The following is a 25,994-nucleotide window of genomic DNA, read 5'->3' as shown; positions in this document are numbered from 1 at the left end:
AATGGGGTTTGAAACTTGGAAAATGTTCTCAGCCACTCTAACCTTGGCTTACTGTTCTGCTGTAGGGTGTCCTTTCCTTATTTCACGGAGGTGTTGTAGAGCTGACTGAGATGGTGTCTGAAGCTGTGCCATGCTGGTCACAGGAGAAACTTGGAAAAAGTTTGCTTTCTTGCCATAAAACGTGTGTCATAAATGTAAAAATGTATCTCTAAAAGGCTGTAATGTATTTTGGTTAAATAGTATAGAAACTGGCTGTTAGAAGCATTGGTTTTGCTTGACTCAGGATGAACGTATACCGGAGGTGTGCATTAATGAATTCAACTCCAAGTCAGAGCCCTTACCTCCTCACTACTGTTGTGAAGAGAGAATGCTGGGGTGCCCAGGCAGAGAATGCACTTTTGTCACTGTTGAAGCAAGCCTAACACTATTGGCTGCCTGTGCTGGTCTGCGACCTCGGGATCCCCGGGTACTGGGAGTGTTGTAAGGCATCTGGTTTGACTTGCAACAGGCCCAACCTGTTATAGATGTAGGAGGTTGCTACTTGTTGGGAAGAATTTTGTTAAAATGAAAACTGAGTCTGAAGTATGTATACACTATAGATATATGTGAATAACTTTGCCCCAAGGGCATCAGTCATTAATTCTAGAACATTAGACTCTTTTCAGACTGGAGAAACCTCTGTAGTGTAATAAGAAGGAGTGACTTTTCTCATATTCCATTTTTCTTCCTTTCTCATTTCATTGTCTATGGTAAAATGTACCAACATGCCTATTATAGCCTAATATGTATTCCTGATCTAGGGGTTATATACACAATACTCTGATGTTCTTTTCCTGCCAAAGGGTACTAGGTATAAGCAATAATATGTTCAGGAACTAGGGAGATACCTCAGTGGATAAGAGTACTTATGCACACATGGGGACCTAAGTTTGAATCCCCAGTACTCACATAAAAAAACCAGTCATGGCCAACATATACCTGTGACCCCAGCAGTACGGGAAACAGAGACAGACACATCACTCAAACTTGCTAGCTGCCAGCCTACCTTCAGATACAGTGAGAATCCTGCCTGAAATGGGAATGAGGTGGAGGGAAATGGAGCAGGACACCTGATGGCCGCCTCTGGCTGTAGCACACACACGTAGCATATGCACACATGCACATAAAGAGCATTCACATATTATACATACACACTCCAAGAAACGATGTGTTCAAAGTTGTTTCCTTTTATTCTAGCTTCCTTTTAAAGTTTTTATTATTGTTATTATTTATTTATTTATTGGAGATAAAGTCTCACTCTGTAGCCTTGGCCTAGTCTTGAACTCAGACATTCACCTGCTTCTGCCTTCTGAGTGATGGGATTAAAGCTTATGTTACTATACATATACTGTTTCCTTCTATTTTTATATCTAGGGTCTTTTTAACTTAAAGAATGTTGAGATTTAACGTCTACAAGATTTCTATGACTTTTATGTGAACTGGGGAACAACGGAGACAAAAAGAAAGTAAATGAACTAGGTTACAGCCGGCACTATTTTAGGGGAGGAGACTTGCGGATCTTTTCTAACTTTAACACCACAGGAAGGTTTTGTAGTTCAGAGAAAATGGAACAGTGAAGGTATAAAATGGTCAGGTTCACTTCCAGAAGTGTTGCCTTACATGGAGAGAAGTGCCTGATAGACAGTCGGGTGTACAGGCTCATATCTCCAGAGTCTGAGCTGAGAATTCAAATGTGAGGTTGAGTTCTCCCGGGGAGAGCATCAAAGTACTGGGCTTCCAGGCTGGCCCAGAGGAAAATGCTATATGAGAGATGGCTACAGACATGATCTGGAAGGGTGTGAAGAGAATCATCAAACAGGAAGGCAAGCTGCAGAATGATGTTACAGAAACCAAAGTCGGTCTCTGTCTCATTCTTGAGATGCATATCATCTCATCGCAGAGGGAAACGAGTCCAGTGAGTTGGCCCATGAGATAGTATCTTTGAGGAAGCATGGTCAGAGCATCACTGGAGAACAGGTTAGCTTGCAGGGGTGTAGGCAGTGATTGTGGTAGAGAAAGGAAGAGAGGATGTTAGGGTTCGTAATGCCTTCTTAAGGATATCAGTGCTGAGGAGAGAAGAGAATATGGATGTGTCTGAGCACAGACTTCTGCTTGGTAGAGGTGTACTGAATGGTAAATGAGTAACTGGGCTCGCCAAGGAGATACTGGGGATGATGAACCAGTGCCCAATGGAGGAATCCGTCTGTGGAGGGGCAATCTTTCCTTCCTCCTTGCACGCAAAGCTAGAGACAGTAGGTCAGAGGCCACCATGCAGGTGGAAGAGAGGTGAAGTCCAGATTATGAGGGAATGACCTTCATATAGAATGCAGGTCTTATCTAAGTGTGAATGGATAACAGAAGCGTAGTCTAAGGACTGTGAAAAAGATTTGAAAGGCGTCCCGGTGAAGCCCTGCCTCATTTTAAGCTGACATTCATTTGCTGATGCGTAAAAAATAAACTGCATTTCCCGTGGTCAGGAATGGCTAGAGATCAGTGGAAAGTAACCAAGACCAAGAAAGGATTTGAGGGTCCCGGCTGTACCTAACAACTGGGTGGAGAGGATGAAAATGTTTGTGAGAACTGAAAAAGAATTGAAGGACAGAGGTTGCTCTGAGGTCGGAGAATTGGTATGATGGGCCTGTCTATATCTGTAGGGTAAGAGTTGCAAAGATGGCAACGGGATGAGTGGACACTTGTGTTTGTGGAGTTTAAGAGTCAGAATCAGGATGGCTATGGTAAAAGGAGGGCCAGGAGATAGAAGAGAAGTGAGTGTAGATCCCTGGAGTTGAGGGTGTAGAGGAACTGTCAGCGTTCTGAAGGGCTGTCCTTGTTGTGGGCAAAAAAGGCAGTCGCTGTGTGGAAAGGAGGACCAAGCAAGATCTTGAAGGAAGGGTCGTCACCTTCTTTTCCACACAGTATCTTCATTTGGCAACAGTCCCAGCATCCTCACAATGCTAGCCTACTGTTGGTGTAGCCCTCTACCTGCTTCGCTTCCGTCTATTAAATAAAATGGCAAAGATGATTAATAATTAAAAATTTATTAAAAATTCGTGTATCACTAAAATGTGGATTTCATAATGACAGAAATTTGAGTATATTTTCTTGGCCAGATCCAAACATAGTTTCCTGTTCATTATTTTTTAATAAATAAATACTTTAAAAGTTTACCTTGAACTAACTGCTGTTTTTCTCATCTGTTGCTGATTTCTGGTTACATTCTCCAGAAACATTTTTCCAAGTGTTCTTTGTTTGAGGGGCTTAAGTCCTGCTTCACCCAAGCCTCTCTTTTTGTCCCTTTTCTCCTCTGTCTTGTTCCTGACATCATAACGACTTGTGCTTACAAAATTCTCCACACAGAGAATTGTCCAGGCTTTAGCTCTGTTTTTACTTCAAAGACAAACATTCTTACTTCCCTCTAAGGCTAATATTTTCCCTTTATTGCACCTACTAGGAGTTGCTCGCTTTGTCCCATCACTTTTAACTTCTATAACCTTCTAGCCCCCCCACCCCCCCGAAGTGCAGAGCTCCCCATGCATCAGGAATAAAAGGCTAATTTTGTCTTGGAACTTAAAAGACAATTGGTTACTCTTCCTGGTTTAAAGTCTCTTTCTGTATTGTGACTTTTCCTGTTTCGTTGCAACTTACTCACTCACTGCCTAACACCTTGAGTTTAGAAATGGACTCACAAACTTCTGAGCAATTATAGCTGACTAGTTACATACTGAAAGCTTTTCATAGTCTGCTTACTCTCTATATTCCAACAAAAATTCAAGCATCTCTTAGACATATAAATGGAAACTGCATGTTAGTTTCCCAGCTGCCCCCACCCGAATAATCATAGGGAAACTATATTAATTATAATACCGTTTGGCTGATGGCTCAGGCATATTTCTAGCTAGCTCTTACATCTTAACCCATTTCTATTAATCTATGTATCACCACAAGGCCATGGCCTACCAGTAAGTTTCCAGCACCTTTCTCCTTCAGCAGCTACATGGCATCTCCCCTGACACAGCCTTCTTTTCCCCTGCATTCTGTTTAGTTTTTCTGCCTAGCTCTATTATGCCCTGCCATAGGCCAAAGCAGCTTCTTTATTAACCATAGTAATAAAACACATTCACAGAATACAGGGGGGAATCTCACATCATAGACATGGTTCAGTGGACCTAGAAATGTTCCCATGAATGAAATAGAGCTATCTACATGTGTGGGTCTAATTTTCTAAAGGAAGAAACTGTGTGTGTGTGTGTGTGTGTGTGTGCTTGTGTGCGCGCGCGTGCGTATGCCACATGTGTGTTTACTAGTAAACGGAGGCTAAAGATGGAGAAAAGAATTAGGTAGGTTCAGAATAGAAGACTTAGCTAATTATTTCAGATGGTGACAGCAAGACCTATAGAAGAGTTTTGAAGGAGTTGAGGGGGGTGAGTTATACATAGCCTAGGGAAGATGGTTTAGGCAGAAAGAAAAGGAAATCAAAAATTCCCAGGAGATCTGCCAGAGGAAAGTCATCTTGTTGTAATCTGGCTGTAGTCTTGGCATTTCCTACTCCTTTCTGCTTTCAGAGTTACTTTGTCCTTTGTCTGAAGACCAATATCCTGGAGGGAACAACTTAGTCTGGCTTTGGTGTTCTCCACAGACCTCCCTGATTTCTTCATTTCATGACTTTCAGTCTTTTATGCCAATCTCGGTGCTCTGTCATTGGTTCCTTTTTTCTGTCCTTCTGTCTTCTACCACACTCATAATACACATCATTCGTATTTCACATGTCATACATTGGCTATGAAAAGCTGAAATGTCACTTTCTTTATATAGTTAGTCTCTATCCCTCCTCAAGTTAGCAAGGTCCTCCATGGTGCCCCTCCTTTTGCTTGACAACTCCCTCATCCCCAGTGATCAGCATCTTGCTCAGTTGTCAACTTTCTGAAGACCATAGCTAATCATAACCAGTACAGCTAATGCTTTCTTCTGTTTCCTTGTACTGCATGCAACAGAGTATATGTAGATCCATGAAATTAAACAAAGGACACACAACATCACAACCTACTATGTTAAAAAAAAAGTAAAAATTCTAAAAACACATGTCTTCTTCATTGCAGTTATATATTAAATATAGAACTGTATCTGTGTGCATAACTAGCATTAATGTTTGTTATTGTTTGCTTGAATCTGAGTGCTTTTATTCTATTGACTCCTTAGAACAATGGTAAACAGGCCTGTTGGCAGAAGGAAGTGGGCCCCACCTAATGAGAGCCTGTGGTTGGCCTAGCTTCATTGTTTTCCAGGCCCATGGCAAAGAACAGCTGCTTTAGATCAGATTTGAAATTTTAACTATAGAAATGCAGATTTTATTGTAGGTGTTTCACCTAAATGTTCTTGCTTCTTCACATTTGTTTCTAAATTTAGAAACTCCCTTGTTGGGAATCTTCTAATTACTGAGAAAAAAATTCTCAGAAGATTATGGGAGGAAAACTAAGCAAATGAGGCATTTAAAGACATTGCTGAAATCATAGAAGCTGAAAATTGAAAATGGAGAGAAGCAAGCATTGATTCTTTTGTGAATCTCAAGCATTTTAGTAATACTCAGCGGCCCATAGCTCACGTTCTTCAAGTGGCCATGAGTGAGTGAAAGGCAGTCCTTTACGCTAGTTCCAGCAAAGATTACAGGGCTGGCTCGTTTTGACCGAGGAAGAAATAGCCTGCTCAAAAATTAGAATGAATTAAATGAAGTAGTCAAAGGACAAAAAAGTGTCTTTCATACATGTGAATGAACTAGCATGTCTTGCTAAATCACGCGGCAGCTGAGGTGAGGGCTCCATTGACCTAGTGGCGCAGGCTGTATGGATCCACAGGGTGAGTATGGTACATGGGCTCAAATTGCAGAGGAAAGCACTAGAAGATGAGCCTTGTAAAGACTCTGGAAGGCTGGTGTACTCCAACAGTAGAGGCGTACAAGTTATATGTAGCTCTAATGTGATATAACAGAAAAATACTCTGATGAAAAAAAATGCAACCTTACTTCCAAGGTGACTATTGACTTAAAATACTGACTTGAAATCATTTTGCTCATCATGTTTTTAACATGATTTTCAAGGCCTCCTAGTATATTTGCTAAGTGATTAGTGAAATTCCCTTTTAAGCTGTTTTGGACCTGAATTAGAACATGGACTGAGGTGAACAGATGACATAAATCATCATGGTAACTTTGCTGTCTTGAAGACCAGCTTCTTACAAAACTTTGTTGTGTGAGCCTGCAGTCCCCTAGGGTGGTTTTACCTTGATGCTTGATCTTTTCCTGACTCACACTTGAGTTTCCTTTTTATGAGGACTCTTGAGCACAGTGAGGTGAGTGACAGATACTTTTGGGCGTGCATTCCATTTCCAGGTATGCAGCTATGTGAACAAGCATGTTTGGAAGACAGGGTGAGCTGGCACATTTGCCTAAAGCTTTTTGGAAGCCTGTAAGAGTGTGAGGTGAAATGCCAACACATTCTGGATGCTCCTGGTTTAATCTTAGCTTGAAGAGGTCACATGAATGTTTGTGTGCTCTACTGACAGTTGAATTTTGAGCAGGTAAAATGCCTCTGAAGATGCTCAGTATCTTCAAAGAATGCCTAAAGTGCTCCTTCTTTTGCATGTAATTCCCTATCAGGACTTACTTTTTTACCATGAAGGGTCTCTGTCAGCCTTTACCATCTAGGGGAACAGTTTTGCATAATACAACAGCAGCATGAATTAATAACATGCTGAAATGATACTGTCAGGGTAGGTTTATTTGTCTAATTACTCAGTGTTTGAAGCACTACCTGGTAGCTCTATAGTGGCAAAGGGCATATTTAAAAGCACCTGTAAGCTTTGCCATGATCTGCCCTTTCTCTGCATGCTCACTCTTCTCAGGGTTGAATCCTGATTCACTTCCAGTTATTGTAAACTCCTTCAAAGCTAATGCCTCACTAGACACACAGAGAGAGGTAGAGACAGAGATAGACATTAGTCAACTTTTAAGTTCTTTTCACGTGTTCCCTTTCCTTCGAAAGGCTTCTGTCACCTCTTCCAAACCTAGACTGGTTACTCCTGTTTGGGGTGTTGGAGTGCTATATGTCTCCCTTTGTGATGTTAATGCACAGCTTTGTTTAATCTGCCCTGACTCTGATCTAAGAAGGTTGTAAACAGCATGAAGAAACAAGCCTAGGGTTAGGGTCACACATGTGTCCCTGGCCTCTGTCATACACTAGCTTCAGTTTGTCTGTTATTTTGTAAATGATGATGGCAATTTATTTTGTTTTCAGATTCCCCAAGGTGAGGAAAGAAGGAACCATGCGGAGCAGCCTGCCAGTCTTCCAATGCTGGACGATCACTCAAAGCCAAATGACCTTTCTAATTCCACGTCAGAGATCAAAATGGGAGAAAGTGAACGACAGCCGAAAGAAAGCTTTTTTCAGTTTCTTGGGAACTTATTCAATATCTCAGGAAAGTCCTCTCTTGGGGAAGTTAAACAGTCTTCTTTCAAAGATGACCAGGATAAATCTGAGAAAGGCCCACAGACTCCCAGTGGCCGTGCTGATGACGGGATCCCGAGGGAGAAGGGGATTGCCAGCAGCCCTGTAAGGATTCAGGTACTTCCTGTGGATGAACAAGAGTCTAACTCCTCAGAACTGTCTGATGCCTTTTCTTTGGATACCACACAGGACAGCGAACAGGAAACCACTGATACGCTCAAGTAAGTTTTTGGACCTAACTTTATGAGCCTGGGTGGGGGTCCTCATTAACTGGAGGACTTGGAAAAGGTGTTCTCAACTCTTTCTTCTGTCAGATCCCAGATAACATCGTTGTGTATATTCTCTAAATGTCCCTGGGCTTTTGTGCAGCTATAGTGGGCTGCTAACATCTTATTGGTGCTAAATTTATATTAGAGGAAGAATTGTCTTAAATTCAAGATTTTCTTGCCATGAGTGTTTCCAACTGGGAAGTGATACTGTGTCAGGACAGGCAGTGTGCTCCGCACATGCCTCTGAGGAGTTTGGGTTGAAATTTGTATACCCATTACTTCAATGACATTTCTCCCCCCCTCCCTCTCTCCCCCTCCCCTTCTGTCCCTCCCTCCCCCCTCCCTCCCTCTCTCTCTCTCTCTTTCCCTCTCTCTCCCTCCCTCCCTGTCCTTCCTTTCTCCCTCCCTTCCTTCCTTCTTCCTTTCTATTTCTTTCTTTTGTTCCTCCTCCTCTTTCTTTTTGGTGGAATCCAATTAAAGGGGTTAAAAATAAATAAAGTAGCTCTCTTTGTGAAACTGGATTTATGAAATTTCTTCCACAGCTCTAACAAAGTAGAGGTTTTTTTGAATTCAAGGAGCATTTCAACACCCTTGTTCTTCTTTTGATTAAAGAACAGGTATAAACTTGCTTTTTTATATTCAAATATACTAGACAGAGAATTTTCTATCTCCCATATTGTCATGACTGTGTCTAATACGTTAGATCTTTTCTTTCCTCCTTGATAAATACTCTCTTCGGTTGGCTATCCTGATAAGTGAAAGGACATACTGAGGAGTAGAGGCAGCTCCTGTGGCTTCACGTTGGTTAATTTCTGTTATCGTTTTTATGGTTTTCACAGGTTCACAGGCATCACTAAAAGCTATTTTGTCAAGTAGCTTATTTCAAAAAACCAACTTTGTTAGTTGTATTGCTTTCCTTTACACAGAACAGCCTTATATAGATAACTTGTAACCAATTAAGTAACCTATCATGGAAGAGAATATGCTTAACTATGTGCTTTGAAAGGAAGTAAATATTGTTTAAAGAGTAGTCATGTTTTCCCGAAGTGAGTTATTAAACACGTTTTCTAAAAGCCTAATTGTTATTTGCAGGCTACTAGACTTTTTGTGATAAACGATGCCTCTGTGGCTGAAATAGCAGGTGTATCAAGTTTATCCGTACTCTAGCAGAACACTGTCCCAGCCTTTAGAGGCTGAGTAAACATTCCCATGACGTGCTAGTGTCTTGGGCATCTCTGCCTGTTTTTGTAAATGCGTGTAATCTCTTAATACTTTACTTTATTCCTATAATTTGGGGGATCATATATCTTTATGGCTAAAAATCAGCTGCATAATTACACATATAAAATTCTCTTTTCTCTGTTCAGCTTGTGAAAGACAGACCCTTTAGCTTTTATTTGTTTTTGTTCTTCTGAGACAGGGTCTATTTATCATTTAGCCCTGGCTATGTAGATCCAGGCTGGCCCCAAACTCAGAGTTAGGCCTGTTTCCAACTCCCAAATGTTAGGAATGTGTGCCATCATGTCCACATAAAGTCACATTTTTAGCAGCTCTATTTTATATAAAAATAATGAAAATATAGGACATTTTTATGTTTTTATCATTATTCAGTTATATTGATTCTGCTGTGACCTACGAAAGAACAGTGTAGAGACTAGACAGTGTTGGCTGACTGATCCTTTAAATCATGGCAGCATAGCTGCTCAGAACTGAAGCAACTAATTATAATGCATCAAGCCAGGCTTGCGACTTTGATGTTCCATGCTTTAAATATGGCAGTTGCTTTATATAATGAGTGCACACTTGGGTTACAAATATGTAGTATTTCCATCCAGGGTGCTGCAGACGATTATCTGGTTAGAACTTTTTAAGTCAAAGCATTAAATTCATCATAGTTGAAATTATGCAGAAAGTCCTAAAAATATAGAAGTATAACACCGATTCCTCTCTCAGTACTCCAGAACTATACAAGGCATTGCTAGAGTAAGAGTATAATTATTGTACAGGACAAAATGCTTTGAGATCTAGTTCAGCCAAAGCTGGTTACAAGTTATCTATATTTATTCGGCATGACAAATAATGCTCTGCTTCCTATTTTCTCTTTCATCGGGATCATGTATATTCCTTTATTCATTTCTGGATCTGGGTCATATTTTGGAAGAAAAGTTGTCTTCTACTGAGCATAGGTTTTTTTTAATATTTATTTATTTATTATGTATACAATATTCTGTCTGTGCATATGTCTGCAGGCCAGAAGAGGGCACCAGACCCCATTACAGATGGTTGTGAGCCACCATGTGGTTGCTGGGAATTGAACTCAGGACCTTTGGAAGAGCAGGCAATGCTCTTAACCTCTGAGCCATCTCTCCAGCCCCCATAGGTTTTAAGAATATATAGTTTTATAATTATGTAATATAGTTTTAAGGAACATAACTTTGAAAGAAAAAAGCATCACAGGAACTGTTAGTTATTCCAGCATCTGGATTTCAGCATGTTTTTCTGAAAGGTTCTTGTATTTTTTGAATTTATACATGCTGATATGGGATTTGCCAGTAACACTACTTTTGTCTGAGTTTATGAATATTTTGAATAATCTGTATGAATATTCAAATGTGAAATTTTGAGTTTGTATGACTATTTTGTCTGCATTTATGTCTGTGCACTGTGTGCCTGCCTGGGCCCGCAGAGTTCAAAGAGGGTGTTGGACACTTTGGAGCTGGAGTAAGGGTGGTTGTGAGCTGCCACGCATGTGCAGCGAATGGAACCAGGGTCCCCTGCAAGAGCAACAAGGGCTCTTGATCACTGTGCCACACCTACAGCCCCTGTGTGTGTCTTCTTAAATTTTCTTAGAAAGTCTGCCTTATCCAAAGTGAGGCTTTGTTTTCCAATTCTTTGATCTAGTCTGAGACTCATACTATAGCTAAAAGCCACTATTGCAAGGACCTCGTTTGGTTAATTGATAATGAATCGTAAAACAAATGAATGGAACAGACTCTTTTTCTTGTCTGTACTTACAGCATGGTGAGATTTTTAGGAGCCAGCATTTATATGAGGTGAAATAAACGAGTTCAGGTGAAATTTAAGGTATATGTAAGAGATGTAAAATTTAAGATGTATGCTGAAGTTTTTATATGCTGAAGGAGAGGTACTTGACTTTATTATTGTGATAAATCTCGCTTTCTTAACATTGCTTTAAAAGTTGTGATGAACTGTGTTTTTAAAGGTATTGGAAAACTAACTTGATTTTCCACATTTCGTATGGATTCTATAGTAATGTTTTAGATCATGCTAGGCGTTACCTGAAAAAGTCACATAGTGAATATTTCCACCATTGATCCTTATATTCAGGACCCTACATTATAACATGAGTTCAGACCTTAAACACGTTAATATCACTCTTAAGAATCAAGATATGGAGGCTGGAGAAATGGCTCAGTAGTTGAAAGCACTTGCCACTCTTGAAGAGGACCCAGGTTCAGTTCCTAGCACCCAGGTCACCAACACCTGTACCTCTAGTTCTGGAGGATTTGATGCCATTCTCTGCTGTTCACAGGCACCTGCATTCACATGGCACACGTGCATACGTTCAGAAGCACATACATACATGCATACACACACACATATACACATAAAAGGTAAATCATAAAGAAGACAGCCTGAAGTAGATTGCTTTATGTTCAGCCATATATTAATTCACACAAGGCATTGCATAGATGCTATTTTCTAGATCTTCGTGAAGTATTAATTATGCCAAGCTGATGATGGCAAATAGATGTTCCCTCAGATTGTTAATAGAATAGTTGGGAAAAACTCCTTAGCTCTCTGTAAGTTAATGTGGTAAATGTTGTGGTCTGTGAATTGGGAGGGAATTGAGAGGTCAGAGACTAAATATTTGTCCTTAGTAGAAGGGTTCAGTTTGGGTGGAGGTAATTTTTGAGCTCCATTCTTAGAGCTTAGGATTGAGATGATTTTCCCTTTCGTGATAAAATTAAGGGGGTAGGAATGGTGTTTATACAGGGCTACAAGGCCATCTGGCCTGTCTGGGAACTTTAGAGGTAGATTCTTCCCAGCAAGCTTGATGGTGAAAGCATCAGGAACTTTCTGCTGCGGTCTGTTCTCCGGTCTTTGTAGAACTCCATGTCTGCATTCACCCAAGCACTTTAGCACTTACCACAAGTGGGATATTCAAAAAACTCAATATGAGAGGAAATTGTTAGGAATTCTATTATTGAGTTAATGCTTATTCCATGTTAACTATGAGTGACGCATCTTGTTCCTAGCTAAAACTTCTCCAGCTTGTGCACTAAAAAGTTGCCATTCAAATTCACATGAAAAATTAAAGGCATAGACACTTGCCCTGCTATTCTGATTTGCTAGAGAAATCAGTAATATGTAAGTTTAATGGTACCAACGCAAAGCACGGTCAGTGTTCTGCCTTAAGTAGGGTGTTTGGGGATAAGAAGAAGAACCCAAGCCTTGGTTTGTCATTCTGTGTTCTTTCTATTCCCCACAATTAGAAATATATATGCAGTGAGATAAGACGGAACAGTTCTGAGGAGTTCATATGGTATGATAATTACAGGCTGTTTGTCAGATTTTTACTATTTTTAACAAAACAGGTAAACTTTAAAATTCCTAGAATATCCTCTAAAACTTGTTACAGGAGACATAGAATTTGAAGGATACACTTCACAGTGGTACACTGTTATTAATTATATCGCTTGATACCCATGCTGTTTCTTTTCACAGAAGAGACACTGTTGGTAAACCCGAGAGGCCTTCGGTAACATATGCAACATATCGAGGCCCCACACAAATCAGGAAGTACTTGAAGCAGCAGACTGTGTTGGAAACTGTGAATCACTTACACAGAGAAGACGAAAGCTCTGACTCCAGTACACACACACATACAGGCTCTAGAAATATAATGGACCCTGTGATGGCCCCATTGTCGTCAGCCAGCAAACAGGTAGCCACAAAAGACTATTTGCTTGGGGGTCCATTAGAAGTCTCTGGCTGCAGCCAAATAAATCTCAACATAGAAAGCCGTCTGGAAAATAACCCAGCGTTGCAGAATAGTGCTTCATCTGAGACTATTTTAGATAAAAATAGCTGTGGAGGCTCTGGGAGAAGTCGGGCCTCCTCTTCTTCAGTGTCTAACCCCAGCTATGTTGTTGGGGAAGGTGACTCAGAGCCTGAGAGGAGTTTGGTATGTTCATCATTGTTTATAGGAAGCAGAAGCAGCCAACTCCCTTGTCCAGAATTTCAGAGAAAAACTGCAGCAGAAAATACGTGGAGAGAAAACAGCTCTGTGATGAGCGATGGGGTGTCAGTGCCAAGAGAGGAACATGTTGAGCCTCAGAGACCTGCTGTTTCTGATTTCTCTTGTAGTAAATCTGATGGGAGTGTCACTACCAAAGTGGAAAGTACAAATTTGTCAAGTCCAAATAAATCAATTAGGCATGAAGATGTACAGTTGCCAGAGAGTAAGTGTTGTGACAAGCCAGCCGCAGATAACCCATCAAGAAAGAATGTCAATCACACCAGCATTGCTGCTCTCCAGGGACATGCTGTGACAGACTCCAAGCTTGTTAATGAAGGAAAGAGGTTACCTGCACAAGAATCACAGAAAAATGTGGTTTCAGAAATTATGCAAGAAACAGAAGGTGCCTGTGGGGGTGAGCCCACAACTTTAAGTCATCAAAGAGCTCCAGAAGATGGAATTGAGTCCTTACCCAAAGTTACTGAGCCACTGTGTAAAACAGAAGCCCAAAGGCTTGGCTTAGAAGTACATGGCAAAACTCACAGTGTGGGAAAAAATCAAGAGGAGCTTGGTTCTGTAAAATACATCAATGACTCAGCAGTTGTAGCAAGCGTAGAAAGTGAGACAGTACCTAAAGTGAATTTTGAACTAAATAGAAATCCTGTTTCAGAATCTCCTTTACATGCAGAGAATCCACAAAGCGCTCGAGTTTTCCCTGGTGCTGAGACACTCCTTAACCTTGACTGTAAAACATCTAATTGCAGTGCCTCACCATCCACCTTTGCTTCTGGACTCAACATGCTGTGCAAGTTGGATTCCCCTGGCTTAAAGAGTGAGCAATCTTTGTCCAATGAAGCTGGACAGGGCCACATTTTCTCTCATCCTAGTGAGTTTCAAGATGTAGGAAATCATTCTGAGGCTGCAGACAGGGAGACCCCTTCCCTTCACCTTGGACATCTGTCTACCATCCCTGAGTCCAAGGAAACTCTTCCTGATAGTGAAATATGCCTGTTTCCTTTAGGTCCTGAAACCATTGGCACTCATTTAGCTGGGGAAGATCTGTTGGACTGTGAGCATGGAGGTGTCTCTGAGGGTTACAATTCTGTTTCATCTCATGGTCGTAAGAAAGCAGGGTCTATGTCCTCAAACACTAAAGCAAGTAGCCCCACAGAGAAGACTGATTCTCTTTCCTTGGAAACCCAAGCTGTTAAAATAGGAGAAGTTGATGCTCAGAGCAGCTTCCCTGTTGCATCACATTCTGGAAAAGGGAAAGCCTTGTCCAAGCTGTCTGTCTCTCAAGCAGAACCCAGAGACATTTCTCAGGATGAACTTTCTTTTCCTCAGTTAACATTTGCAGATGAGCTAGCTGAGACTGTCTTATTAAATTCTCTGGAGATTAAAAAGGACAAAAATGGTCAATCAACAGATCACAAGGAGATGACAGAAATGTGTTTAGGTGGTGGCTTTAAAGAGAATCACCAGGTTGGAATTTCTCCTGCTTCTCAACATCACAGTGCACAAGAAACAGAGATAGACACCCTAGATAATCCTGCTTCTCTTCTCAAAAGCAGTCAGCCTGGGATTGTACCTCTTGGTCCAGAGGAGGAATCCACGAGGCACATGGCACAGAACTGTAAAGCTAGCATGTGCACAATCAGTCCATCTTTGACCTCTTGTACGACTAAAAGGAGTTCTAGTGTCTCTGAAATGGAAGAACTGAGTTCAGATATTATTTCTCCAAACTTCCAAGAAACTGACAACATACAAGTATATTCATCTTTTCTGGGTTCTGATGCCTGTTTAGAGAAAAACGGGTTTACATCCGAGGACCCTAGCTCAGTCAATGTGCCCTCTCTGCTGGGGTCAGAAGGGGAAGAAGCCTCCTCTCCTAGAGAAAACTCTTACGTCCAGACTGCTGGTGCTCGTAGTCCATCTTCCTCTTGTCACTCTCAAGGAGATAGCACAGCTATCGGTTCTCATGATCTCCCAAGTCATTTTGATTCTTTAAAAGTTACTGTAAATCTCACATATGAAGGTGCTTCTGTTACTGACCCTCTGGGCCCTAATAGTGCTGATTTGGAATTAGAGATGTCTAGTCCAAAAGGGGCAAAAGCAATGCCATGTCAGGGCTATTTGGGGACTCAGACTAGGAAGGTATCTCTTGATTTCCCAACCACTGACTGCTTTGACAATCCCATGAAGACAGAGATGGGAACAGTTGCTGGGGCGCCAGTGTCAGTTAACAGCTCATGCCAGCAGTGTTCTGAAGCATCTGCTGACCAGACAGAAGCAAGGAGAAGAGCACATGGCCAACTTTTACTCAAAAGTGGTTTACTCTCAAAAGCTGATACATTGGTTGAGGAGATTTTGAGTTCTGTCAGGGAAGAACTGAAATCCAAATACACTGTTGGTACCTGCCAGGAGCATCCAGCCAAAGATGATGGAATGAACCCGGGTACTGTGAAAGAAGATAACCCATCAGAAGTGACATTAGTGGGCATCCAGCTGAAAGAGTGCTTGGAAGAGAGAAGTGTGGAAAATATGTCAGAGGTCAAAGAAGAGGAGGAGGACAGTGTTTCACCTGCAGCTGGTGAGACAAGTCCCCTTTTTGATTTCGATAGTGTGAATATCTCTTGTTTGTTAGAAGAACAGACCAGGGAATTAGTCGATGAGGTTATTTGTGCAGTCCAAGAAAATCTGACTGATGCTTTCAGTGATACTGAAAATATCCGGGCATCTGAACCTCAGTCTGACACTTCAAAGATTCTGAACAGTGGTGGTGTTGAACCACCTGGTATCATTAGGGAGTTCTTAGTATCAGAACAGGCAGCAAATCAAAGCACGTGTGAAATTAGTGCAAATAAACTATTAGGTAAATTCTCTTCCATAAGTAACTTAGTAAGTGGCACTGAGTCAATTAAAGGAAGAGAGACTGTTTCCTGTCAGCAGTCCCCGGGTTTTGGGAGTGGAGCTGAACAGTCTGATAATATACATTTGCAGCAATCAGAGACTGTTTCACAAGCTGAAGACATGCCCCATACAAGGTTAGATGATGAAGTGAAGCCACATTTACTTGTCAGTGAGGACCATAAAAAGGCAGCAGAAACAGAGTGTGTGGATAATCACAAAATGGCAACAGAAGATACTAGAACTCTTGTATTAAAATCCAACTTGCCTCCATTTGCAAATGATGATGTCCACACGCCTGGCACCTCCAAAAACAGTTTGTCTGACAGCCTGGTATGCATATCTGAAAAAGGTTTGCCGGGACATACCAAAAGCACACCCCTTGCAATGTCAGATATGGGGAAAGCACACAAAAAGGATAATGAAGTAAATGTAGGGAAAATCACGCGTATACCTTCGATGTTAGAGATAGGAAAGCCAAGTAAAAGGGATGCTGAATTGAGTCTTATGAAACACGAAGCAGCCCCTCTTATGTCACAGAAAGAAAAAGCATGTAAAAAGGATGCTGGATTGAACATTGCAAAAACTCAGCCAGAGGTTGACATTCTTGCAGGGGGAGGCATATACCAAATGGATGCTCAGGTACATGTTGAAAAACCTGAGGAAGCACCTGCCCCTTTGGGAATGGAAAAAGCTTGTAAGATGGATAGCGAAGGGGACATTGGCAAACCTGAGGTGACGCCTGCTATGTCAGAAATGAAAAATATCCATCAAAAAGATGCTGAGGGAGATATTGTAAAGACTGAGGTAACTCCTGTTTCAATTGGGTTGGAAAATATTTGCCAAAAACATTCTGAAGGGGATGTTGGAAAGGCAGGGGTTGCATCTGTTCTGTCAGAGGTGGAAAATACCTACCAAAAAGATGGTGAGGGGATTGCTTCAAAAGCTGAAGGGACGGGTCCCTTAGGAATGGAATATACTTACCAAAAGGATGACGAAAGTGATGTCGCAAAGACTGATGTGATAGCTGTTGAATTGGAAATGGAAGATGGTGGCCCAAAGGGCTCTGAAGGAGATCCCAACAACACTGAAGGGATGTCTTTTAGGTTCACAGCGGGAAACACTTATCAGGAAGACACTGACAGGGTTAGTGGAAAGCTAGAGAGACCTGTGTCGGAAATGGAAAGTACTTACCAAAAGGATGCTGAAGATGTCTATAGAAATGCTGTAATGGTCCCATTTGTGTTAGACGTGAAAGAAACATGCCACGAGGCAGTACCTTCTTCCTTGGATATTTTGGAGAAAAGAGCTCAAAGAGATACTGAACAGTCAAATGGAACAACGGAATCCATGCCTTCTAAGATAGAAATGGTTGGCAGCATTGAGAATCTCGAAGTGTTGCCTATGGAGGTAACCATCGAGAAAACCAATGGAATACCACCAGAGGTAACCATTACACAAGTGGAGGTCATGCATCCTGTTGCTGAAAGTGAAAAGGGTCCTCAAGAATACATGGAGAAGAGTGTTGGAGAAAGAGAAGAGTGGTCTGGTGACATAAAGGAGGAATTGATCCCACACGATGACAGACTTGCATTGCATTTCAGAGGCTATGAGTCACCGACATTAAGTAAGGATTATGAGGGCTACCCAGCCTTAGCAATGCCAGATTTTCAAGAGGAGGACTCAGTAGTAAGGTTCAACAAAATAAAGTCTGTTACTTCAGCATATGACAAGAGGAGAGATCTGGATTATAGCGGTGAAAAGGAAGAGTCGCATTTAGCCTTTATTCCTCAGGACGAACAAGAGAATTCCTCCTTCACTATCTTGTACGAGGAGCCCCTTCAGGAGGAGGACAAGTATGCTCCCACCGAATTAAGAGGGACACAGTCTGCCTTATTTCCCGACACTTCCTCCAACAGCATGTCTGGCCTCGCATGTGAAAGGTCTGAGAGCAGAACTGACCTGGTCCATCACTTTGAAAAAGAAGGTAAACTGGGCGAGGCATTTGATGGAGATAATTCAGACATGTTCCTATCAGTGGAAGCCAAAAGGTATAAAATTTACCCCTTAGCCCTGAGTCCCATTTATGAGGATGACAGCTCCCAGGAGGACGTCCTGTCCAGCGAGGTCTCGCCGGGTCACCATGGCTCCACAAAATCAAGAGAGAGTGCAAACCAGCCATCGTCTGTCCTGTCCCTCCTCCAATCTGTGTCGGAGCGCTTACAGAGAAATTTCGATGAAGATGACAGGCAGGTGGCTGAGGACGATGAGGAGGAAGCAGCAGCAGCTTCTGGGAAAGGTTGGAGAGCCGAAAGGAGGGAACGTGTCACCTTCGACTTGGCAGATCCCTCTGTCACCTTTTACCCTGACGATGACCAGGAAAGCCCTGGACTCTCGGAGCCCTATGTGGAGGCCAGTGAACCAACCACCTCCAACCTGCAGCTTGGCCTGTGGCCAGAAAAGGCATCACTTCTGCAGAAATCAGATCTGACTTCCAAGCTGCACTCTTCCCTGAAGAGTGCCTATCATCAGTATCTGCAGACTTCCAGGACTCATTCCTCAGAAGCAGGAACCCAGTTTGGTGGTGTCTTTCAGGAGCCCGTGTCCAAGTACTTCCGCGTCCAAGACCACGCAGGCAGATTGAGTCCTTATATAGAGGTAAGTTCCTGGGATCTTTAACTAGTGAAGCAGAAGTCTCGGTTGTGAGACTCTCTGAAGGTTTATAAAGAAAACCCGTGTGTTGGGAGGAGCACAGTAGCAGAGGCCTGGAAGTTTGGGAGGCTATGACAACAGAACTGCAAGTTCTAGGCTAACCTGGCATCTTAGTGGGACCCTGCATCAAAAGAAAAGAAACAAAAAGAGCTGTTTGTATATAGATCAAGAGTGGTCACCTAGCACTCAAGGACAGGGTTCACTTTACACACACAGACAGTACTTTGAGAAGTAAACTTTGTTGTTTTATAACTTGAGGAATATTCTTTGAAGCATGTCATAGCATATCTTTTAGTTATCTGTTAACAACAGGAAAACAAAATTGCTTAGAATGTAGAGGCCCTATTAGAGAAACCAGGGATTTCACAGTCTTTGGCTAATATTTCAGTGTAAATGAAGTGATAGTTATTGAGTTTCTCAGATTACTGTATATTGCTACTTCCCATTTAACTTATTTATGTCATGAAAATCTCTGTTAATTTTTACTTCTTTGCTTTGCCACGTCCTTCACCCAAAGCAGGGTGGCGAGCAGCCTGATAAGAAAAACAAAAAGCCACATTATAGCTGAAAAACACAGTCAACTTCAGATAACATTTTTCCTTGGCTTAGAAACACTCATATGTTTAACGTGGAATATTATTTGATCATGGAGTTTTCTTTGTTGGCATTGCCAATACCATGGAACTTTCTCAAGAATCCTCAAGACCTCTATCTTGACTTTGAACTAACTTAGTAATAGTTGAATACTGAGCAGTTACCCTAAAAACCAAGATGATTTAAAAATAAACGACGGTATTAGATGAAATTTTGGTTTTTCTGGTACCTGCTGCTTACCAAATACAGCAGAGCCTCTTCACAAATACAAAATCTGGTTTCTGTGTTTTCCACTTTGTCTCCCTACTCCTGACTGTTCTCTATGCTTCCACACCGAGGAACAATCAAGGTGGCTCTCTTCCTGGAATATTTCTCACTGTTTTTTACTCCAGTTTTTCACTGTTTAAAATCCTGTTCTTTTAAGAGAGCCTCGCCAGCCCACAGCCTCCCTCCCTCCCCTCCCTGCTGCTGCCATTGACTGTGTTTTCAGTGGTTATTGAAGTGTGATCATCTATTAGTTCCTTCTGAGCTGTGCATTTCTTGAAAGCAGGGACATTGTTACTTTCTTCTCTATTTACAGTTTGTTTTCCTGGGCTATAGAAGCATATATGCATGGCATGGCTATCTAGTCAGTGTGTGACAAATTGGGTTTGACTGTGGAGAATGTGGACTCTGTATGTAGACATATGTATTTTTTTCCCTGCTATATCTTAGCTGTTCCACTTTTACTATTTCAGAATGTTGACACACAAACTCTGAGGTGTAACCCAAGGCCTGGGAAGGTAAGCATGTTGTTCTCTTGTGGGCTGATATAAACGCTGAAACTCTGGTTGCTTTCAGGCTTGTGGCATTGAAGACAAATCCTTTTGACTGACTTAAGTGAGAGTTTTTAATCATTTTTTAAACTTAAGGGTTTAACATCTGCAATAATTACTAAAAACATTCACTTTGCTCATACAGGGAAGTTTATTGTTTCTGTTCTATGACATTTTTAACTCCTTTATGCATTCTGAAAATTAGTCACTATGCCCACCTATTTACTGTATGTTACAGATGATTATCTATGATCTCCATGGAAGTAAATATAAACAAGAAGTCTACTGTAATGTTCCTGATGCTACAACATGGTCTTTCCCGAATGGGGCACTGATCAAAGTTGTAAGGGGCTGGTAAGAATCCTTTTGAAATGTTACAGCCTATTTTTTAGAATTAACCATGGCTTCTTATAATTATCCTTTGTAGCATTTATTAAAGTCATATTCTTTTCCCACAATTTACTAGAATATTTGAAAGATTAATAGTTTTATAGTTTACTCCTTTTATTTACTATGGCATGCTATATAGGCTATTTTTAGTACTTAATGCCTGCAGTGGACGCAAGATCCAATGTATAGCATCAATGCTAGTTTACAATTGCAGTATTATCTAAACAGATTTGCAAGACAAGTGAATGAAACATGGCCTTGAAAAAATGAGTTCAGAGTTGTGGGAAGCTATGGAATGTGAAGGCCACGCGGAGCCATTTGTATAGTTGAATTCCTAGGGTGGTGGAAAAATGATAGACAACCTCCTTTGTTTTTATGGACACTGCCCCGTGGACATACTGGAGCCAGAGTTTCCGTGTCCAGTGTTTAGGTTAGCCCGGGCCAGTATGTGGGCTGTAAACAATGTGGTGTAGTGTTGTCTTCATGAAAGAAAATGGATTCACGTCTGTAGTACCCAGTGATAGAACAATTAAGACGGAAACGTAACTTGGCTTCCTTAAATTATTTTTATATAAATGTAAGGTTTTATGTATGTGACATATTACAGTATATTTGTATAACTACATAGTCATGTTTCTATTGTAATACAATGTTTAATGTTTTAAATTTTATTTAATATTTTTCATTTCATATGTATGAGTGCTTTGGCTACATGTGTGTAGGTGCACCACATGCATGCCTGGTGCCTGTGGCGGTCAGATGAGGGTGTTACTGGAATTATGTTTGATTGTGACCCATCATATGGGTTCTGGAAACTGAAGTCAGGTCCTCTGCAAGAGTAACAAGTGCTTTTGACTGCTGAGCCATGTCTCCAGTTCCCTCCCATTTTCAGTATTTTCATTTCTAGTTTGTACAGATATTTTTAAACTTAAATTAGTCTGTATTATTATTTCTAAAGTACCATTATATGCTAATAGCAGGAGCTAAACTAGCTTTAAAAAATAGATACAATGGTCTGTGACCTACTCAGTACCCGTTCTTAGCGATGTCAACTCACCAGCCTCTTGTGCTTCTGTTTACTCAGCTGGATTTTATATGAGAAGCCCCATTTCCAAGGTCAGAAATGTGTTTTGGAAGAAGGGGAAAAGGTCTTAAATCGGGATTGGCTTCTTCAGAACAAGAAGCACCCAGAAAGAAACTTTGTACTGGGCTCTATCAAGCGTGTCTTAAAGGTAATGCAGCCATTCATTTGCCACTGTATTTATTTTGGTTTTAATCACGTACTAAAGTTGTCCTGTGGCCTCACACTGCTAAGAAATAGTTTGTGCTAATGTATTAACCTTCATATTTAAATTTATACATATCAATGTTTAAGCAAATGATAACTTAAAATTTAAAAAGTAAATTTATAAAATAATTTTAAATGATAACTTTATATATATATATATAACATAGATAAAAAGATAAAATGCTAGGTATAATTACTGTAGGAATATTTTAAAAAGGTAGTAGTTCCAAATCTTTTTCTAACTTAAATACTGCTACTTAGTATGACTGTGTTGCATGTGTGTTTGCCTGTGTGTGGGTGGGTATGTATATCTGTAAATGTGCTGGGGCATGTTAGAAAAAAAAATTGGGAAAGGAAATGAAAATGAAAGTGTTGCTGTTCATTTTCTGTTCGAGACTTATTGAAGATGAGGGAGGTCTTCCATCTCAGAGCCTCTGTGGCAGGCTTTCTTTTGGAATGCTACCAGCTCCCATATAAAGCTACGGAGGCTTATTACTTGTCAGTGTTCAACCTTATCTTACGCTTGCCCCACTGGCTCTTATAACTTAATTTAACTTGTTTCTCTTCATCTACATTTTGCTTTGGGTATTTTAACCTTTTCTTTCATTCTGTATATCCTACTCCATGGCTGGCTGGCTGACTTTTGGCAACTCTTTCTTTTTCCCTCATTTTCTTTCCTCTTAAGCCTAGATTCCTCTTACTTATTCTATCTGCCCATCAGTCCTGCCTTTCCCTCCTCTGCCTAGCTATTATTCACATTTTTTCTCTCTTCCATTGTTTGTTCATTGAGTCATTTTTTTCAGTTGTAGTGTGATTGATCACATGTCTTCAACACACCAACTTTTAGTATGGGAGGAAAATAAAACTATTAAACCTCAAGCAGAAAATGTAGAAATATTTTAGAAAGTGAAACTCAGGCATGGAACTCCTTTCTTCTTCAGCTCTGTCAGAATTCTGCCTAGGGATACCTTCTTTCTCATGGCAGCTCTTGTCCTGCCTAGACTTGTCTCAGCCAACGTGACCTTGTTTCATCATCGTGATTTTAGCTGCTCTCCTCTGAACTTAAGGTCGTGATTTAATGATGTCTTCACTTGATTGTGAACGAATGCAGCATGTGTTGATTCTATTTAAGGATCATTATGTGCAGCCAATGAAAATGATTAGGGTTGGGATGCCAGCAGAGTGACTCCAGTGCAGTCTTTTCTGAAATCAGAGCCAGTGTTGTAAATGTCCTTGTTTACTATTTATTCCTTGTACATCCATTTCAAAGGTACGATCCTTTCATTCTGACCAGAAATCACTAGGGTTAATGCTGACATTAGTGAACCCTGAAGAGAGATTGTTGTTAGACTAAAGGCGTCTTGGGTAAGATGGAGAAAAACTGATCATTCTTTTTACCCTTTTTGTTAACTACAATTCATTCTTTCTGTTTCTCCTCTATAACCTTAACTTACATATATTAATCATATGAGACTTTACCAAGATACATTTGCAAAATATAGCATGGTTGGAAAAGTGTTGAATAAAGCCTACACACTTTTGAGTCATCTTGTTTATGGTTGTTAATTTACCGTAAAGGACCCTCTAGTTGTAAGAGTTTGACTGCCTTTGCCCATCAGTAATTATACGAGTCTTGAAAAGATGGCTGTTTTTGTGAATACTCACCCCAAAGACAGCTTAGTCGAATCTCTTTCAGTCACCTCGAGTGAATCTCGCATTTGTCTTATGTGAGGGTGGAAGGCTTCTTCTCCCTTTTGTTCTCATCATTTTCTTGAGCTGTCATTGTGCTTTGGTGGCCTTGCCATTTCCTTCTGTGTTACTGTAGACACGAATGCCTCTTAGCCTTTTCCCTAAAGTCCACCACCCAGACATTGTTTGTGCAACACAATGCAGAGGAAACTTGTTTGTGTGAGGCATTTAGTTCTGTATTCCACGACTGTACCTCCACTCCCCAGGGGACCATTAAGACCACAGCATTTGAGGTAGCATTAGCAGCACTCTCTTATCAACAGCACACCACAGACAGTTGAAGATTGACAGGTGACTGTTCTTTGTATTTCTGGCTAATTGTAAAGTGAAGCTTCAGAAGGCCGTAAACTTTCCTGTTTTAAAGACATTTAGGTTGTGCTGCTTTAGTTTTCTTCGGTTTAGGAGCTTATTTCTGAAAAAGAGATGTATAAATTTGCTTGGTTTCAGAAGTAGATCTGAAGGAAAACATCACAGTCCACATGTCATAACTGTACATACTATCCATGCCCTGCTAGTACTTCCATAGTTTGTTCGGAGTAAGACTCCTTTTCTTAGTTAAATTGAATCATTTTTAGAAAGACAATGGTGATAACATGTTTTGACTAATAAAGTCTGTTGGGTACTTAATTCCCTAGGATAGCATATTCCAGTTGGTATCTTAAATTACTTCATTTGTAATTGAGAACAATTGGAAACTCAGCATGTGGAAAGTTTAAAAAATTTAAAATAGTAAAACCTCTAATTAAAAGGAAGTCATCCAGTCTCTAGTTAGTGGTATCTTTGATGATTGTTGCATGTACTCATTTTATTAAAATGCCTTTATTTGTATTTCAAGCATTAGAGGTGAGAATCAGGTTACTGGAACTTAATTTGTATGATTAAGCACTCTTGAGTTTTTGAGGTTGTATGTTTGAACAGGATGGTATCTGTAATTTTGGAAAAGGGAAAAATCATTGTGATTCTAATTCCTTAAGAAAAGACAGTATTTTTTTAATTAATTAATTTATTTCTTAAAAATTTCCACCTTCTCCCCTCCTCCAGTTTCCCTCCCACCCTCTCCCACTCCCTCTCCCCCTTTCTCTCCAGTCCTAAGACCAGTCAGGGGTCCCTGCCCTGTGGGAAGTCCAAGGTCCTCCCCCCTCCATCCAGGTCTAGGAAGGTATGCATCCAAACAGACTAGGCTCCCACAAAGCCAGTCCATGCAGTAGAATCAAAACCCAGTGCCATTGTCCTTGGCTTCTCAGTCAGCCCTCATTGTCAGCCATATTCAGAGAAAGACAGTATTTTTAAACATCATTCAAGAGATTATTAGATATTATAAGAAATTTCCCTTAATAAAGAAGGCTTTAGATGCATCACGAACAGCATGTATAAAACTTCCAGAGGCCAGTGTTGGGGTGTGACTGCAGAGCTCTGGAAAGTGAGTGTGGATCCTGATGCTGTAGAAAACCAAAACCAAAAAGCAATCTGATGTGTATTGATCCAGGGAGTGGTGCTCTTAGAAGTTCAGGGTTTAAAGGTGCGCTCACCTGACTCATAGTTGTGGGTTGCGGTTATTACTGCAGTTTGTACCAGAAGTGGAAGTGGATTAAAAAGAGCCGGGCAAGTGTAGTTTTAAAGGAAGGTCTGACAGTGGGTGTCCCATCTTTAAAGGCTAGGACAGAGTCAAATTTCATAATACCTTTTATCATCGAGCCAACTTGCACTGAACAAATAAGAGTCCTACAAGTAGGAAAACACATTTCCTTTCCCCTCACCTCTAGTTCCTTCTCCTTTGTTGATGAAAATTAGATAAACACACCAGAGGGGCAGTGCCTCTCCATTATTTATTTTTTATGTCCCCCAGGAGATCAGCTTTTATTTAAGTCCTTTCCTCCCTTTAGGCTTTGTTAGGCTCCTGAGAAGGAAGCTTGCAGGCCTTTGGCCCTCAAATCGTTTAGTAACTGAGTCATTCTTAGCGGGAGAAGTATTTTAAAAATGAAGCAGAAAAAAAAAAAGAAAAGAAAGCAAGACAGTAGTTTTTCCAGCAACGTTCATGTGATTGTTGCATTCTTCATTTGATTCCCAAGGAAAGCTTTTTTAAAAAAAAAAAATTGCTTAAGGATCACCAGTTTCTCCCTTGTGTTGCTTCATGGAGATTTCCCAGTGCACAATGAAAGCTTTGTAACCGGGTGTCCAGGGTGTTTACAACACTGGCCTGTGTGTCTCTAGATGATTTCAAAGGCAGTTTTTCTTTTCCAGGATTGCAGCATTCCGGAGATAGAGCTGTGCCCCGAGTCTGACCCTGGGTGCTGCCCTATCTACATCCATCGAGCTGTGCCCAACCTGGAAGAACTGAACATCCCCAAGTCCGCGTCCTTCATGGTGAAGTCGGGAGTGTATGTGTCGGCTTTTCTCAGTTGTAGCGATTAAAGGCCGCCAGTTAACCTTTTCGCTTCACGTTTCAGTAGATGACTTATGAATTCTGAAGTT

The 25,994-nt window shown here is 40.9% G+C and overlaps 1 protein-coding gene across 1 annotated transcript in view; it reads left to right on the top strand.

Annotated features, from left to right (window-relative positions):
- The window catches only part of Crybg3 (crystallin beta-gamma domain containing 3), a 113,773-nt gene that overhangs the window by 35,269 nt on the left and 52,510 nt on the right, over positions 1–25,994 (top strand). Inside the window, exons 3-8 of the mRNA XM_075949725.1 lie at positions 7,326–7,756; positions 12,554–18,632; positions 20,018–20,062; positions 20,334–20,449; positions 21,570–21,717; positions 25,764–25,900. Of these exons, the coding sequence (XP_075805840.1) occupies positions 7,326–7,756; positions 12,554–18,632; positions 20,018–20,062; positions 20,334–20,449; positions 21,570–21,717; positions 25,764–25,900 (6,956 nt within the window). The remainder of the gene's footprint in view (positions 1–7,325; positions 7,757–12,553; positions 18,633–20,017; positions 20,063–20,333; positions 20,450–21,569; positions 21,718–25,763; positions 25,901–25,994) is intronic.

This window comes from Microtus pennsylvanicus, chromosome 1 (assembly GCF_037038515.1).
Source record: "Microtus pennsylvanicus isolate mMicPen1 chromosome 1, mMicPen1.hap1, whole genome shotgun sequence".
In the NCBI taxonomy this organism is placed as follows: Eukaryota; Metazoa; Chordata; class Mammalia; order Rodentia; family Cricetidae; genus Microtus; species Microtus pennsylvanicus.
Note: the sequence above shows the minus strand (reverse complement) of the source record. Positions and strands in the feature narration are given on the sequence as shown.